Here is an 18,135-nt window from a genome sequence, read left to right as displayed (position 1 = left end):
CTGTAGTTAATGCTCAGGCCGACTGGCTCAAAAGCAGCACAGGCGGGGTGGCTGCGCCTGCTCATCCTGTACGAATGAGAGGTGCCTCGCTAAGGGAGAAAGTGTGGGCGGAGCCCAGGGACTGGTTTGAGCGCCAAGCCGATGCTACCCTGCAGGTGCACTGTGGCAGGTCACTTGCCCTCTCCAGGCCCTCCTGTCCCCCTCGTTGGTCAGGTGAGAAGGTGAGATCCGATCATTGCTCTGATTGCTGAGCGCTGATCTTCGAGTGTGGAGAGAAGGGTGCGCTCCTAGATCCTGCTCTGAGGTCGGTGCCAGCTAGGCCCCTGGGGCAGAGGTCAACACAGAAAAGGCTGGTTTTTCAGAGAAAGGTTAGAAGTGGGTAAAAGGCTTTACTTTCTATTTCACTGCCCATTTCAATGGAATTAAAATAGGGTAACCCCAGGGGAAACCTAGGGGGCTTTGCAGCCCCTCACCACCACTGGGAGCCTAACGGAAACTCTCTTCCTTCCGTTCCCCACGCAGCCCCTCAAGCCTTTGGAATAGCAGTTGGTGATGTGGGGGGCGGGGGGGGGGGCGGGTTAGAGGCCCCTTCGAAAGACTGTGGATCCTTTCCTTTTCAGAAACTGGGCACAAGCCAAGACAACACAACACAACGCTATTCCGCATATCATTTCAGGGTCGGGTGTTCCACCTGACTCCCCCGCTGCAGGACGTCAAAGGCGGAGGCAGGCTGCGGGCGAGCAGACAAGGGGAGGGAAGCGGAGCAACCCTCCAGGACCTGTCTCCTCTCCAGCTCGCATTCCTCCGTCGCGGTCCCGCTCTCAGCGCCTCCGCCTCGGCTCCGGCTCCAACTATTCCAACCATCCCGGGAAGGGTGGGGCGGTCGGCTCTCGGGTCCCCCTCCGTTGCCCCCTCCCCCATCCCCGTTCTCCCCTTCGCCCCGGTCCCTCCCTCTCTGGGGTGGGGCCAGCCAATGGGCGGCGAGACTCCCGGGTTTGGCCTGGGAGCCCGGGAGCCCAGAGATCGCCCCCCCACAGTTCTGGCCGAGGTCCCGGGGCGCACGGACGTGGCTTGAGTTTCCTCCGCTCTCCGATCGCTCTCACTCTCCTCCCCCCTCCCGCTCTTCCTCCTCTCCCGGTCTCCCGCTCCAGCTTCAGCTCCACACGCCGCCGGCCCTGCGCGGCTCCGGGTAGCCATGGAGGACACCCAGCTCCACATCGTCGAGCAGCCGCTCCCCACGTACCCTGACGCGGAGGACCCCGCGTCCTCGATAGTGCGGGCGTCGGCGGCCGAGGAGCCGTCGGGCACCGGCTCCGAGGAGCTGATCAAGTCGGACCAGGTGAACGGCGTGCTGGTGCTGAGCCTTCTGGACAAGATCATCGGCGCCGTCGACCAGATCCAGCTGACCCAAGCCCAGCTGGAGGAGCGGCAGGCGGAGATGGAGGGCGCCGTGCAGAGCATCCAGGGCGAGCTGAGTAAGCTGGGCAAGGCGCACGCCACCACCAGCAACACCGTGAGCAAACTGCTGGAGAAGGTGCGCAAGGTCAGCGTCAACGTGAAGACCGTGCGCGGCAGCCTGGAGCGCCAAGCCGGCCAGATCAAGAAGCTGGAGGTCAACGAGGCCGAGCTGCTGAGGCGCCGCAACTTTAAAGTTATGATCTACCAGGTGAGCTGGCGCGGCGGACCTCGCCCCGAGCTCCGCGCCCGGCCCGCAGTCCCAGGCCCGGGGCTTGGGGTCGGGGGACCTACCCTCATCGCGGCTCGGCTCTCCCGCCGCCGGTCTGGGCCCGGGGGACCCACCCTCCTTGGGAGGACCGCTGCTGGGGTGGGGTGGGGTGGGGTGGGGCGGGGTGAGGAGCGGATTCCTGGAGTGCGCAGAGGGGCGCGCTCTGCGCCCCGCGTCTCCCTACCGAGCCCCCTCCCTTCGGTGTCAAATGTAGTGGAACCGAGTTACGGCGCTGGCGCTGGACTCGGGGACACGGTCCCTCACAGACCATTCCTAAACTGGATCTGTCAAAAGTCTCCTCCGAGGAAGTTTGGGAGAAAGCCGTAGGTCCCCGGCGGCTTTTGGGACCCGCTGTAAACGGACACTGGCGGCAAGGCCCGGGTTTGGGGCCTCAGGCGCTGCCCGCCCGATATAGCGGGTGATTCAGGGCCCAGGCACGCACCGGCGGGGGCCGAGCCGGGCGGGCGAGGGACAGCATAGCCAGCACACCCCCGCGGACCCCGCACCCCCGCCTCAGCCTTGGCTACCTACCCTCTCCCCTCGGTGCAATCTGTCCCTGGCCTCCCGGCACTTTCAGGCCCCTGGGGACGCCCTAGTCAGAGGCGCGCCCGCCCTCTTGGCCAGGTAGAAGCAGGCAGGCGGGGGCGGGGGCGGGTGGGTGAAGAAGGCGAGAGGGGCTGGTGGAGGGGAGTGGACAGCCCAGGCCCGCGGTCCGGTCACAGTGAATCACCTCGCATACCTGCGGGGGCGGTGGAGCGAGGGGCGCACTCGGGGAGGAGGCTGGCGCGCTCCAGGCTCCGCCCAGCCGCTTATTGCTTCGTTTGCACCTCTCCCCATTCCTCCTGCCAGGATTTAAAAAAAAAAAAATGTCGTTTTTGTATCTTAACCCCAAATCAACCTGGCCCTCTCCACACCCCCTCCCCAATTCCATTCCCTTGGGCCTCAGCTGAGCGCTTGGTGATCTTTGCTTGGGTGGGAATGTCCCCAGCCTCGCCTCCCCTCTGCTTCCCGCGGACCTGGTGGAGGTTCCCACCCCCAGGAGATGAGACCAGGGCGTGGGGGTTAGCCTGCGCTCCCTCGTCCTGTGGAAGGGAGCGGAAGGAAAAGGAAGGCTGGATTTCCCACCGCCCCTGGGGGAGCGGACCCCTCACCCCAGAGAGCTTCGGCTCCCCTGAAGGCTCTGGGGCTGGGTCAAGCCGGCTCCTCGGTGACCGTCTGGGGTGCCACGCATCCTGGGGTGCCACGCGTCCTGGGGTTGGCCTCTGTAGAAGGAGCTAAGAAAGATGCAAATGGAGACAAGTGTTTGGAGACAGTAGACACGGGGAGGTGGGCCAGCTGGCCTTAGCTGAAGAGGTGGGACAGAGGCAGAAGTGACATCCCCCTCCCCCTCCCCTGCCCAGGGACTCCACCCAAGAGGCCTGTAGAAAGCTTTGCCTCTCCCCATCCAGCACTGTCTGGTATAGTAAATGTTTGCCCCGAGTTGTTTCCACTTGGCCTGCTTGGAGAAAGCAGAGAGAGAGAGAGAGAGAGAGAGAGAGAGAGAGAGAGTGTGTGTGTGTGTGTGTGTGTGTGAGTGATTGTTAGAGAGATCTACCTAGCACTGAGAGACATCCAAGGAAGGAGAACAAGATAGGGGAGCAAAGGAGCCTCATCTTTTCTACCTGCTATGGTAGAGGGTTGCTGTGGAGGGCTGAGTGGGTGGCCCTTCTCACTTTTCCATGTCCCAGACCATTGGACCCGGGGATATTCTTGGTCTTGGGGTAAACCTCCCCATGTCAAAGATGGAGATTCTGAGAGGACGGGGATGGAGGGAGAGAGGCTTCCACGCAGAGGCCAATGGCATCCCTCTCAGCCGCTGGCAGGGATCTGGAGCTGTGCATTGTGTGCCTGTGGGAGGAGGAGGAGGTCAGATCTCGGGGTGGCTTTGACCACATCTGTACTAACCCGGGGCCGGAGGAGAAGAGAGTTGAGGTAGCAGGAATAACTCAAGCTGAGGGGACTCTGAGCCCCCAAACGTCGGGGCAATAACTAAGAACCACAACGGTCCTAACTCAGAGAAGAGCTCAGAGATAAAAACTGGCGACAGGGTGGGGCCCAGGGAAGCAGATCCCCCCCCCCACCCCAGCGGCACAGCAGATGTTCCAGGTGGGGCCCGAGGGCGGGGTACCCCAGGCCGGAGGAAGGCAGAGGCTGCTCCGCCCTGAGTCTGCAGGCTGGGGGAGAGAATGAGGTAAAAATAGCTCTGGGCCTCGCAGACCTAATAGGGAAGATCAGGGGCGGCAACATGTTTATGGTAAAATCAGGCCTTTGGGGTCGGATGTTTGGGTGGCCAGGCGTGGAGAGATTTAGAGAAAATCCTCACAGGATGGAGGTGTGAGCTCTCCAGCAGGGGGAAGAGGAGGTGCTGTACTCCCCACTGCAGACGTGGGAGGTGGCGATATGGCAAGGGGGTGGGGGCAGGGTGCAGGGAATCCTGAACGGGTGGGAAGGCCCCAGCTGTGGGGTCAGGTCATCCGGCCTTCCACACCTTCTTCCTGGGGAATAAAGGAGGGAATCCCTTGTGTGGCCCCACCCCGAGCCAGGGAACTGCTGGACGCAATGACATCACAGGTTAAGTTTGCATTCGAACACACACACACACACACACACACACACACACACACGGAATGCAGCCCCTCCCTGGCATTTCCCTCTGTCTCCCAAATAACGAGTAGCTGGCAGTGTGGCGTCCCATCCTATCTGGCGACGCCTAGCTAGGCGACCGTTAGTGAATGAGAGAAGTGAGTTCCGCTGGTAGTCTGGGGCCAGCGGATTGGGAACTGCTGGGAGGACCAGGCAGACTGGGCTTCGCCCAAACGGCAGGAACTGGGGTTACTAAAGAGCCAGTTCTCCCGGATGGTAATTTGGGTATTACTAGAGTTCTTTCAGAATCTGGAAAGGGAGGCAGAAATGGAAATCAATGTGTTCTGGGGCATTTTTGATGGGGCAGTTGGCCAGCTACACTTGGACCCGCCAGACCTGCTCCCAGTGCTTGAGGGTAGGACCGGGAAGCACTTAAAGGGCCGGGAGGATCGTGGGCATTAAAGGCGAGGAACCGGGGCTGGGAGGAGGGCTGGCTGACTTCTCCCCAAATCCTAGCCCATCCTGCAGCTTCTTCTTGGACTCAAGGCAAATCTTGCCTGCTTTGTTCCAGAATCCCAAAACTTGGTAAAAAAAATACTCACAACTTGGGGTTCTGATCTCTCTTGTCTCCCTAAGCCTAGTGGCCATGGAGAGATTGCTCACCATGCCTTTCCTCCACAAAGCTGAGTTTGGGTTGTTTTTCCTGGTCATTGGATCCAAAGCAGGGAGGACATTTTTAGGGGTTTTCTTTCTTTCTTTCTTTCTTTCTTTCTTTCTTTCTTTCTTTCTTTCTTTCTTTCTTTCTCTCTTTCTCTCTTTCTCTCTTTCTCTCTCTCTCTCTCTCTCTCTCTCTCTCTTTTTTTCTCTCTCTCTCTTTCTTTCTCCTCACCCAAGGACTTTTTCTTGTTCATTGTTTTTCATGGGAGGGGAAAGGAGAGAGAGAAACATCAATGTGAGAGAGAAACATCAATTGGTTACTTCCCACATGCACCCAGGCCAGGGATCGAACCTGCAACCGAGGTAGGTGCCCTGACTGGGAATCGAACCCGCAACCTTTCGGTTAAGGGACGATGCTCCAACCCACTGAGCCACACTGACCAGGTCTAGGGGTATTTCTAAGACTAAAGAAAATCATCCTCCTTGCCCTAATTTTTTTTTTTTTTTTTTAGTATATAAAGTCTGGCCGTTTTAAAGGTCAGTCAGAAAGGCAGGAGATGGCACCGGGTGGGCAGCTGGTAGGGAGGGGAGGGGAGGGTTATCAGTGCCAGGCAAGCAGCCTCAGAGCTGAGGAGTGGTTTGTTCATTTTTTTTTAATCATACCACTGCGAATGTTTTTATCATTTTGTCATGGTAGAATTTTTGAGCTGGAAGATGCTTCAGAGATAATCAGCTTGTTTCTTCACTTTGTATTGGAGGAAGCGGAGGCTCGGAAAGGGGAAGTGACTGGCCTATTGTCACTCAAGTGATTGGGGGTCAACGCTGAGGCCAGAGCCCAGGTGTACCCTTCCCGCTCCTCTGCTGCACTTTCTTTTTGAAAACAATATTTTATTTATTTTAGAGAGAGGGGAAGGGGGAGAGAGAGGGACATCGATCAGAGAGAAACTGAACAATTACCTCTCTTCAGCCCCAGTGGGCAACCAACCCAAAACTCAGGCATGTGCCCTGACTGGGAATCAAACCGGCCGCCTTTTGCTTTGCGGGCCGACACCCGACCAACTGAGCCACACTGTTCAGGCCTTTGCTGCACTTTCTGCTCCTCACCTCCTCCCTCCATCCCTGGGCCCCACAGCAGAAAACAGCGGGGAGGCTAGCCCGGGCGGAGGGTTGCTTCTGGCTCCTTCGTTCTCTGAGGCGGACAGTTCCTCAGCCCTGGCACAGAGCTGCTGCATGTGTGTGGGTGTGCACAGCCCTGGCACAGGCCGCTGCGTGTGTGTGGGTGTGCAGCAATGGCTAACAGTGGCTAAGGTCGATGGCCTTCAGCTGCTCAGCCTCACAGCGCTGAAAAAGAGTCAGTATGTGGTCACGTGGCCCAATGACAGTGTGTGTGGGGACAGCAGAGTGTAAGGACCAGAGCTCCCTGTCCCCTGGCATGGCCTGAGCATCTGGCCAGATGAAGACCACGTTGTCTCCTCAGCCTCCCTGCCCTCCAATCTTCTCCCTGTGCCCCACAGGGCAGGCTGGCACCTGCTGCTTTGTGTTTCTGTGGCTGCAGGCCTTTTAATCAATACTGCTGTCCCCGGAGCTGATGACATACCCAACTGTCCCTCTCCCCTGGCATCTCCTGATGGTCCAAAGCAAGGGTGGTGGCTCAGCCCCTCCGGAGGGAGAGTTGGGAGCTGCCACTAGGTGCCCAGGATGTAGGCCCACCTGTCGTAAAAACAGCTTCATTTCTCTGTGCATCTTGGTGTCTGCTGGCCCAAGCATGGGTGGTAGGGAGGGTGGCGAGGGAGGTCGGAGGGGAGGGTGTGCCCAAAGAGACATAGCCAGAATGTCCCTCTTCCACGCCTCTCCCTCTCCTCGTCCGGGGCGGCACCCCGAGGAATAACAAGAACTGGGATCAGCAGTGTCTGGCTCTGCAGACGGTGGAGTGGTTTGCCTCCTCTCTTACTCACTGGGGCCTCCCCAGTTGGAATCCAATGACTGGCCTCTTAGAAAAGTCCTTTTCCACCCGCAGCAGTCTCTTTCCCCCATCACCCCACCCCCGACCCCCCAATCACAGCTGGTAGGAGGCCAAGGGGCCAGGACCGGGGAAGATCCTGGAGGGAGGACGGAAGAGGGGTCCATTTAAACTGTGTCTATTAATTCACGGGCCTGGGTTTGTCCCACCCCCTGCCAGCCCCAGGGCCTTCCTGATGAAGCATTTAAAACGTGGTTCCTTTGCATCCTAATACATTGTGCGCTCCCTCCTCCTCCCTACTCACCCCTCCCGACTCTGCATGCTCACCGAGGCCTCCTCCTCTCAACCCTATCTGCACCCATTCCAAACCCCACTTAAACCCCTTTTCCTCATCTTAGCCCAAGAAGAAGCTGAATGCACCCTCTGACCTGGTCACACCCAAGATCGTGCCTTTTGACCTTCTGCCTGAGACTGAGCCCTTTGACCTGAAGCCTGACACAGTGCCTGAGATCCCACCCTTTGACCAGACGCCTAGGGCACTGCCCTATTACCCAGAGCCTGTGCCTCTGCCCACCCCAAAGGAGCCGACGGCCGGTGGGGGCTTTTAGGGTCTCCTGGAGCCCCTGGGTCTGTGGGCACGGGGTGTCACCACCGTCCACCATGAGCTCTCCGCTTGGTGGTGGACAGGGCAGACTGGTGGGCCTCTTCTGAGACACTGCCCCTTGGGCTGGGGAATGGGTGTTATGAAATGCTCTTGCATTAGGCAGAGTTCAGGCGAATATGGTGTGTGCAGTAGGTAGAGTGGGAGGTGGAGGGAAGGCTTCTGCCTCCACTTCTCGATTTTTGTCTTAATAGCGACACTCCAAACGCCGTGCCTGAGCTGCGCCCAACGCTGCCCTGCGTGAAACTGCATGAAACGGAGCCAAGGCTTGGGGTTCTCCCTTCCCTTCGCCCTTCTGCCTCTTCCTCGGGGCGGGCCGGTTCGGCTCGGAGCCTCTGCAGGGAGGCCTCGGGAGGCCCGAGCCTGGGGTCCGCGCTGTGCCCTGCACACCTCCCCCCATGTTGCCGAGGAAAACATTTACACTTATTTTTTCCAGGTTTTTTTTTTTAATGTTTTGCAAAGAGATCCCTTATGTTTGCCAGATCCTGCCTTGGGTGGGGCACTCAAATGCTGCCAACTCAGAGAGGCGGGGGGGGGGGGCATTTTAGCTGGTTCTGGCTTAGATTCTCTGGCCTTCTTCTAGGACAGTGTTGCTCAACATTTTTTTTTTTCTTTTCATAATCATCTGCCTGAGAGTCCTTGTAGACATTTCCCTCTAACTGTCCCCTCCCCCGTGAAATTTTAACCCTGCAGTTATATTATATATCTGTTTATGTGCCGGGGCTCTTTGGAACACCAGAAACAATCACAGTATCTAAACTTCCCCTTACCCCCCAAGAACCTATTTCCATGTTCCTGGGGACAGCATGGCCCCTGCTGAGAATCACTATCTGGAAAAAGAAGGACCCCCCGCCTTCAGTGTCTCCAACCCCTTGTTGTGGCAGTCTCAAGTGGACAGCCCGAGTTTTTAAGACACCCCCTCTCTCAACTCTCCCTCAGTCTGCCCCCACTTCACACTGTGTTTCAGCAGGTCCTAGGTCTCGGAATTACCTTTCCCAAGTCTACCCTGGCCGTCCCCAGACAACAGTTGGGGACAGAGCTGGTTTGCTCTAAGTCAAGAAAGGCTCCTCTCCAGAGCTATACGACCCTGTCCCCTCTCCCTGACAAATGTGAAGTGCCTGTCCAAGGACCAGGCATGTATTAGGTGCTCAGTTAAATGACAGTCATAACATTTTCTTCGTAAGCCAGAGGATCTTAAGTGTACGCAGCGGAGTTGGGGAGTGGTGTGGAAGGGGCTGGGGGCTTCTCTGGGGAGTCCTCTGCATTCACCCTGGGCTGGTGCTTTCCTGGGCTGGGGAGCTGTGTGTGTGTGTGTGTGTGTGTGTGTGTGTGGGCGGGGGCGGGGGAGGCCGTGCATGCTTTTGTTCAGACCTGGTCATTAAAGGTAACTCTGGAAACCAAGCCTGTTGGGAGTGGTGGTTTTGTTTAATAAAAAAAAAATGTGAAAATGGAACAAGCAGAGCCCTCCCTCCTCGCTCCCCGCTGAGGCCTCCCCTTTGGTTCAGGAGCTCTGCCAGGGGGGTAGGGGTGGGACAAGGGTGCCTGGCCTGTGTGCTCAGGGGAGAGGTAGGGGAGAGGTGCTTTGGGATTGTGTTTATGGTTGTTGTAGCAACAGGCAGACTGGGTGGGCCCAAGATAGCGCTCCAAGGCTGTGAGTCACAGGGGAAACCTGACTTGCAAAGGGGGAGAAAAGAGAAAACCCATTAATGGAGGTGAAAGGCTAAGGTCCTGGGGGTGTACCCTCTCCAGAACCAACCTATTGGACAGTGTTCAGGAGCTTGGGCCGAGTCGTTTCTTCCCTCGCCCCCTGACCTCCCATGGGGAAGGCAGCCCCTCCGGTGTAAGCCATCACTCTGGGGGAGACCCACAGTGAACGAGGTTCCATTCACAGGCCCCTATGTGGCCCGAGGGAGATGCCCCCAAATCCAGAAATAAGTCTTCCCTCCCTCCTTGGGATTGCTCCCTGATGTTGTATTTGAGGCCTCTCATCAGGTACTAGGAAGATGGGACTGGCTACCAGCGGTCTTCAGCTCTCTCCCCAGCCCTGTTCACTTCCAAGCTCAGTTGGCAAAGACCTTTATCTAGGAAGCCAGAGGCCAGGGAAACCAGCCAGCTCAGCCTTTATGGGGTGGGGTGGATCAGTGGGGAGAATCAGGGATGCTGGGAGTGGGGCAGAGAGACAATGTGGATTTGTTTTCCAGCAGCTGGGACTGTTTCCTGACTATTCTCCGCCCATCACCCTTAATCCTTCCAAGCCCATCCACATTGTCTGAGCTTAGTGAAAGGGGGGTTTTCCTCCACCTTCGGGTGTCCAGTATGCGGGGTTTTATTCTGGGAAGCTGTAAAGGAGAGATCAGAGCTGGGGTTTTTTGTTGTTTTGTTTTGTTTTGTTTTTAAATACAGGGCTGCAGGCAAATTCTGGGTGGAGACAGATGAAGAGGTAGTGGAGGGTTTAGTTCCTGGAGAGCCCTAAAATGGTGTGAAGGAGAGAGAGGACTCAAGCAGTGGCCAGGGAGAGCCGACTGCAAACAGAGACCCAGAGAGTGCAAACTGGAACTAAGCAGGAATGCTGAGAGAAGTCGGGACCCCCCCCACACCCAGAACAAGGCAAACACCCCTCCAATGCTTCCGTAAGTGTAAAAGACAGGGGTGAACAGAATGAAGTAGGGCACCCACCATACTACTAAACCAGCTACGGCAAGTGGAGACTACAAGTCCCAGCATGCCCAGTGCCCAGGTCACCTTGCCTGCTGGGAGGTGTAGTCAAGGGATGAGAGCTTGGGGTGGCTTGATGCCCAGAAGAGCTGGTGCCCAGTTTGGGAGCAGAGGTGGAGCCGCTATTCCCTCTTTGTCCCTGGTAATGCTATTGACAGGGAGGGAAGGAAGTTGGGAGGGGTGTTCCGAGTTTTCACTGTAAACCAGGAAACTGGGGGGAGGTGGGTGGGAGGGAAGAGGAAAGAAGTTGGGGGGGGGGTGGGTATTTTCTGTAGCAGGTGGTGCAGAGCTACCAAGTGGCCAGTGTACGTGTGTATTTGTGTGTTTATGAGAGGGCTCAGCTCTGCTGCCTCACGTTTTTCTTTTTGTACATTGAATTTATTGGGGTGACACTGGTTAACAGGATCACATAGGTTTCAAGAGGGCTCACTTTTCTCAGTTGGGGTTTTCTTACAGTCCTGGGGAACAATCTCAGAAAACCCTTTAGAAACTGTCTCCTGTTCTTTCTTTTTCTTTTCTTTTTTTTTTTTTAAAGGCTACTGGTTCTTAAAACAGATTTTTAAAAAAGATTTTATTTATTTACTTTTAGGGAGGGAAGGGAGGGAGAGAGAGAGAGAGAGAGAGAGAGAGAGAGAGAGAGAGAAACATCAATGTGTGGTTACTGGGGGTTATGGGCTGCAACCCAGGCATGTGCCCTGGCTGGGAATCGAACCTGGGACAGTTTGATTCCCAGCCTGTGCTCAGTCCACTGAGCTACACCAGCCAGGGCTCTGTTCTTTCATCTGACGTCTCTAAAAGCTTCCGGGCCAAACGGGAGGCCCTGTTAGCACTCCAGGTCATGTCCATTTCTGCGCTCAGCCTCCCCTTACCTCGTGGTCGGTGAGCCCGGGATTCCGCAACATTGGCCCAGACTCAGGTCTTGGAAAACCTTCCCAGAGTGGAAAACAGTGCTGGCGTTAGGTCCCGCGCAGGAGAGGGAAAGAACTGGCTCTGAGCTCCAGGGTACCAGGGAATCTGGGACCAGTGTCCTGTTCTTGGTCCTCCAAGATCGATCTGCTGGGGGTGGGGGGTCAGAGGGGAAAGGGCGGGGCAGGAATGGAAAAGTAATCCCTCCCTTCCATTCCAAAGTCGGGAAGTCTGAACCAGAAGACATATCTGTGCTGGGAAGAATACGTGCCAGCCAGTTTTTCCTCTTTCTTCTTCGAATTTCTACACGGTGGGAGAGGGGGAAAAGGCATCGGTGGAACCAAACAGTTTGAGGAGGTCAAGGAGTGGGGCATGTGCCACAGGTCTTCCCTGAGACGTGTTCTGAAATGGGTTCAAGTCTGGGAAACGCACTTTCCTTACCTTGACTTCAAGCTGCCCTACTTGGGGGGTCACCTGATACCGGCTGTGTGTTCATCTCCCTTCCTTGACCCTTCGACCCCTCAACCTGAAGGAACGTTTAGCAAACCCCTTCGCTTTTGGGCCTGGCTCGGGCAATGCGTGGCTTAGTGCACCAGAGGGCGCTCTGCGCATTTCCAAAGTTAAGTTGTGCTGCTTGGGACGCACAGGGCGAGGAATGATTCAACGTAAGAAGGGCGGGTGTAGGGTTGGAGGACGCGGCTGGAGGGCTACAGAGATATTTAACCCAAGTGCAGTTAATCTCCGACCCGAAGCCCTGTTCCCCCCTCGCCCTGTCTGTAGAGTTATTCATTCAACACGCCTGTGGGATGCAAATACGGTGTCTGTGCCAGGCGCTGGGGATACAGTGGCAGACACGTTCAGGCCGATGTCACGGGTACCACGCACTCCCCAGCATCACCTGCAGCCTGCCTCGGGTTCACTCACTGTCCCCCCAAGTCCCTGCCCAACCCCCCCTCATCTTTTCCGCTCTGCTTTCCCTTTAGGATGAAGTGAAACTACCGGCCAAACTGAGCATCAGCAAGTCGCTGAAAGAGTCAGATACGCTGCCCGAGAAGGAGGGCGACGAGCTGGGTGAGGGCGAGCGGCCCGAGGAGGACGCCGCGGCGATCGAGCTGTCGTCGGACGAGGCGGTGGAGGTGGAGGAGGTCATCGAGGAGTCGCGTGCCGAGCGCATCAAGCGCAGCGGCCTGCGGCGCGTGGACGACTTCAAGAAGGCCTTCTCCAAGGAGAAGATGGAGAAGACCAGGGTGCGCACCCGCGAGAACCTGGAGAAGACCCGCCTGAAGACCAAGGAGAACCTGGAGAAGACGCGGCACACGCTGGAGAAGCGCATGAACAAGCTGGGCACGCGCCTCGTCCCCGTGGAGCGCCGGGAGAAACTCAAGACCTCGCGGGAAAAGCTGCGCAAGTCCTTCAGTCCCGACCACGTGGTCTACGCGCGCTCCAAGACGGCTGTCTACAAGGTGCCGCCCTTCACCTTCCACGTCAAGAAGATCCGAGAAGGCGAGGTGGAGGTGCTGAAGGCGACCGAGATGGTGGAGGTGGGCGTCGACGAGGAGGAGGGTGGCGCCGAGCGCGGCGAGGCCCTCGATCTGCTGCGCGGGAGCAGCCCCGACGTGCACACGCTGCTGGAGATCACCGAGGAGTCGGACGCCGTGCTGGTGGACAAGAGCGACAGCGACTGAGGGGGGAAGGGTGGGGCTCCGCCCCGGAGGCCTCGCCGCCCCGCCTCTCCCCGCCCCCACCCCAATTCCTTTTCCTCCTGAACTTTCTCTTTTGCATTCTTTCTGCGGCCCAAGGGGGCTGACATATTTCTAAATTGAGAACACCTTCCCCTCAACAGGCACCCCTCAAGCCTTAGAGCTGTTAAGACGAGAGGGGGAGGCAGCCTCCGCAAAGGCCAGCCCCGCTTTGGGCGCAGTCTGGGCGGAGACGGAGAGGGCCCACGCTCTGGTTGTGCAAGCTGGGGGTCCTGCGGGGAAATGCTGTTGTTTCCATAGTCGGGCCCACCCGGGCCGGGCTGCCCCCCCCCCCCCCCCCCCCCCCACCCCCACCTCCTCCTCACACATCCAGCTCTGTCATTCCTGCTCACTGAGCTCTTCTTTCTTATTCTGATCCCCCCGGAAGCTTCGAAGCCAAAATTAACGTAATAGAAAAGAATGAATCCTGAACAAGACCTTTGTCCACACGGGAGGCCCCATACTGGAAGGACTTGAAAGCTGCTTTTGGGAGAAAAAGCCACGCATGAGGGTCTAGCACAGGCTGAACCTGCAAAGCGTCCGGACACGGAAGGTTGGCGCCAAGCAGAGCCCCGGGGAGCGGGGGTGGAGAGGGGCGCGCGTGCACGACCAGGCACCTGCACACGGGAGCTCGTGGCTGTGGCTTCGGGAAGGAGAACAGGAAATAGCAGAAAGTGGAAATGGGTTAAGAGAGGACCATTTGCCTCGTTAGCAGCGTGAGAAACGCAGGACAAGAACCCTGTCTTGGGTTCTCCTTATCCATCTCAGGATAAGGAAGGATGATGGATGAGAAAGAGAAAAGAGAAGTAAGCCTCGCCCCTTCCCTCAGCTGGGATCTGCATGGTGCCCCAGGGCCAGTCCATCTCTCAAAGCCCGGAAAATTGGGGTCCCCAGAAGGGGGCAGCACCCGGCTGCTGTGGAGAAATGGGAGTTAGGAGGGAGGCAGGCTAGAAAGAGAGCAGGGCGCTAGGCCGGGCCACCGAGCTGAGCGCTGGAGGGGAAGTGTGTTTGGAGCCACCGGCAGCCTCTTCCCAGGATCCTCCGCGGGGACCAGCAGAAGAGCTGCAGAACCGGCCGAGACCACCTTGCCCTGGCCGGCTCCTCTCCTGAGTCTTCAGGGCTCACGGGGTTGCTGCTCCCAGGTTCTTGGGATACTGACGCCCTGCTGCTCCTCCCCAGTGAAGGGGGCTGCCAGAAGCCAGCACAGCTCCGCTCTCCCGCCAAGTAGCCATTTGCGCCACGGCCAACACGTTCCCTCAAGAGGAGGCCGAAGGATTCTTCCTTCTCCCCCATCTCCTCTGCCCTTTCCCCCCCTGCCCCTGCTCTGCTTTTTAGGATTGCGGCCCATTGCTTTCGGGGGTGGAGGGAGACAGGGAGCCTGGGACACAAACCTTTTTACAATGCACAGCTTTGCTCCCTCCCCCCCTCACCCCCCACTTTCCTGGTTCCTTTCTCTCTCGTGAACGCTTGGAGACAGGCCAACTGAGGCAGGACGGGGACGGGGACAAGGTGCTGATGGGCCGGAGGGGCCTGAGCGGTGGGCAGACCCGGTTCCTGCGGGTTCTGGGGGTCTCATGTTGCTGTGTCCTGGCGAGCAGCCTGACCAATAAACCTGCTTTTCTAAAAGGATCCGTGTTGGACTGTATTCTCCGAAGACAGTAGTATGTATAGGACGGCTTACAGGGGACAGGAGGGGACCACGGAGGGAGAGGAAAAGAGAAGACTGTCGGTTTAAACGTGCTTCACTCGCCGCGTGGGGCGTGTGTGGGGTGTGTTGCTGTCATCCCCGCTCTAGAGATGATGAAACAGAGTGACCTGGGGGAGGCCGCGGAGCTGGTGAGTGGTGGAGCTGCGGTTCTGAGCCAGGCGTCCTGCAGCCCTGGGCAGTCTGGATCTGCTTCCCGCTGCCAGGGCACCCGCCCTCCAGACATGCCCGGGTGGCCCGCGCTTCCCCCAGACACACACCTCGGAGTCCTAGGCCTAGAGGAGGCAGCTCCAGGCAGGGGAAACCCCAGAGGCCCTGACTCGGGGGCTGAACGTCACAGAGAAAGGATTCCAGTGTGTGTTGTATGCTGGTCGCAGCCACACAGCACAGTTAACCCTCCCTGTGCCCCTGGGATGGGCACCTGTTCTGTTGTTTGTACAGCCTCTCTCCCCAGTGAGCAGCCCGCCCACTGTCCGGCGTCCCACAGGCTGCGGGTTTCCCAGAGAGCAAGGACCGCCCTTCGGGGTCTGCTGGAGTCAGAAACACGTGGGAAGGAGTGTCCCTAATAAATATTGCCTGACCAAAAGTCCGTATGGTGTTTTTTCCCCATAAAATAAAAGACATCTTTTCATTTTCACCAATAACTTCATTGGTTTGGATATTTTCAGTACATTGGCTGTCTCCTGCGTGGTGTAACGTTGATTGTTCTCGATTAATGTCTCAGTTTGATCACTTCAGCTGGTCTGCCCAACCATGGAGTGTCATCCGGCCAGAGGTCTCCAGCATGAAAGTCTGCAGACCACTTTTGACACATTCAATCAGTCATAGCACCTTCTCCATGCACTGTGCAAATTTTTTTTTGCATTTCATTTGCATTTTTACCTTTCTTGAAATAATAAAGCATAATATTCCAAAAATGTTGTGTATCTTCTTTCGTCCTCAATATTAAAATGGCTACACAAAAATTCACCAATTTTGATAAGCTTTTTTTAAGATTTTGAGATTTTTAAGATTTTATTTATTTTTAGACAGAGGGTAACGAAGGGATAAAGAGGGGGAGAAACAGGAATGTGTGGTTGCCTCCTGTGTGCCCCCTACTGGGGACCTGGACTGCAACCAGGCACGGGCCCTGACTGGGAATTGAACCAATGACCCTTTGGTTCACAGGCCAGCACTCAATCCACTGAGCAACACCAGCCAGGGATAAGCTTTATTTATTTATTTAAAAGACTATATTTATTTATTTTTAGAGAGAGGGGAAGGAGGGAGAAAGAGAGGGAGAGAAACATCAATGTGTGGTTGCCTCTCACATGTCCCCAGCTGGGGACCTGACCCACAACCCAGGCATGTGCCCTGATCAGGAATCGAACCTGCCACCTTCCAGTTTGTGGGAGGATGCTCTGACCAACTGAGCCACACCGGCCAGGGCTCCACCTCCCCTCTTTCACCAACCTCTCTCCCACCTCCACCCCAGTCATACCAATCACTCCCTTTTCAGGGCTTCCATAGAACTTTATGTCAATAAACATTTGTCGAATGAATGAATACATTAATGAATTAATGAATCAATTACAAGACTTTTTCCATTGCAAGTGACATAAACTCACCTCCAATTGGCCTCAGCAGAAACAAAACAAAACAGGCACAACCCAAACTGAAAACAAACAGAGAGGAAATTCATGTAATTGAAAAAGCTCCTGATAAGAGGTCTAGGGGTGTCTGGATGCAAGTTCTGAGGTAATACCGTTAAGAATTGATCTCTTCCTACCTTCTCTTTTCCACTGTGTTTGTTTCATCAAAACGCGATTTCTCCCATGTGCTGGTAAAGACGACCACCAATAGTGGCACTTTTGTGGTTTAATAGCGGAACAGCCCCAGTTAAGAGGGTTTCTTTCCAAATCCTTCCAGCTAGAATCTCAGACACGAGACATGAGGCATGGGCCCTGACAGGTCCCATGTTCAAATCAACACGCCTCTGACCAAGTCTAGGCCACGTACCACCTCTAGAACCCACCTGAATGGTGGGATTGGGTGTAAAAAAAAAAGGCTGATTTCCCGAAGGAAAATTGGGCTGCTGTTATCGATAGAAAGGGGAGAGGATGCTGGGCAGACAGAACAACAGATGTTCTTTCTGAATTGTCTGTTTCTGATACTGTGCCAGGAGCCACGAGACTAAAAAGACAACAATGCTAGCTCTTGGTTTTAAGGGGTTCGTAATTAGTGGGAGAGACGAATGTTCAAAATAGCCTCAACAGATGACTGTGAGCCAGTTACAGCAAAACGCAATGGGGATGCGCTGGGGCAGGGTTGGTCCTGCCTGGGGACTCTGGAAAAACTCCAGGGAGGATGGAGGGCTTAAAAGTCATGATTGTAAACCTGAGTAGGATTTCAAATATATATATATTTTAAACATTTTTTGACATAGCATGGTTTTATGGCTGTTGTTGTTTTAAGATTTTATTTATTTATTTTTAGAGAGGGAAGGGAGGGAGAAAGAGAGAGAGAGAGAGAGAGAGAAACATCAATGTGCGGTTGCTGGGGGCCCTGGCCTGCAACCCAGGCATGTGCCCTGACTGGGAATCGAACCTGCTCAGTCCACTGAGCTACGCCAGCCAGGGCTTGAGTTTCAAATATATTTTGCTGCAGGGGAGAGATAATGTTTTACCTGATTTTTTTTTTTTTACTTGAGTTTTGTGTCACCAGAGCCTAACTGGATCTCAAATACAATTATATGGGTCAATGTCATTTGGATGAAAGTATAAGAAAAGGACATTGGCCAAAAGTGAAAAAGAAACTTACGTTGAAAAGCAGCCAAGATATCCTCTGGACTCCAAGGAACCGCTGAGCAGCCAGGCGAGGAGGAGGAGGAGGAATCAGGGGATCTCCAGGGACTTCTGGGAGGAAGTTGATGGATGGCCCTCTCTGAGATGCCGACATTAATGGAACCCAGGCTCTGTGCCTCTCAGCTTCAAATTCTAAATTCCCGGCAGAGAGAATCTGATTAAGCCAGTTAACATTAGTGTTTCCCCTGGATTTCATAACCTATGGGCAGGAGGACATGCCATACAGATGTGGCTGAAGTTGCCCATGCCAGTGTAGGGTGGGGGAGGGGAGGAGCAGTGCCCAGGAAAGGAGGCCTGGAGGCAGGCAGGACCCAAGGGACGCCTCTTGAAACGGTAGGTACTCAACACGTGTTAATGAAATGAAAGCAGGGGAATGTGAAGCTTCTGTAGGCGAAGGGAACAGCATGCAGGAAGACAAAGAAGTGGGAAAACTGAAGGCATGACTAAGGAATAGTTAATAGAATTCTGGGATGCAAGATATAGAGGGGGTCTTTTTAAAAATTATGTGTTTACAGCCCTGGCTGGCGTAGCTCAGTGGATTGAGCGCGGGCTGCGAACCAAAGCATCGCAGGTTCGATTCCCAGTCAGGGTACATGCCTGG

The 18,135-nt window shown here is 55.8% G+C and overlaps 1 protein-coding gene across 1 annotated transcript; it reads left to right on the top strand.

The window, feature by feature from the left end:
- The first annotated feature begins 911 nt into the window (after positions 1-911).
- CAVIN1 (caveolae associated protein 1) lies at positions 912-14,691 on the top strand. Its single transcript, XM_028521692.2, has 2 exons — positions 912-1,666; positions 12,231-14,691. Exons 1-2 carry the CDS (start codon positions 1,196-1,198, stop codon positions 12,930-12,932), a joined length of 1,173 nt encoding a protein of 390 aa, XP_028377493.1. The 5' UTR covers positions 912-1,195; the 3' UTR covers positions 12,933-14,691.
- The last annotated feature ends 3,444 nt before the right edge of the window (positions 14,692-18,135 follow it).

This window comes from Phyllostomus discolor, chromosome 8, assembly GCF_004126475.2.
Source record: "Phyllostomus discolor isolate MPI-MPIP mPhyDis1 chromosome 8, mPhyDis1.pri.v3, whole genome shotgun sequence".
NCBI classification, from domain to species: Eukaryota; Metazoa; Chordata; class Mammalia; order Chiroptera; family Phyllostomidae; genus Phyllostomus; species Phyllostomus discolor.
The sequence above is the reverse complement of the archived record's forward strand: the minus strand, read 5'-3'. Positions and strand labels throughout refer to the sequence as shown.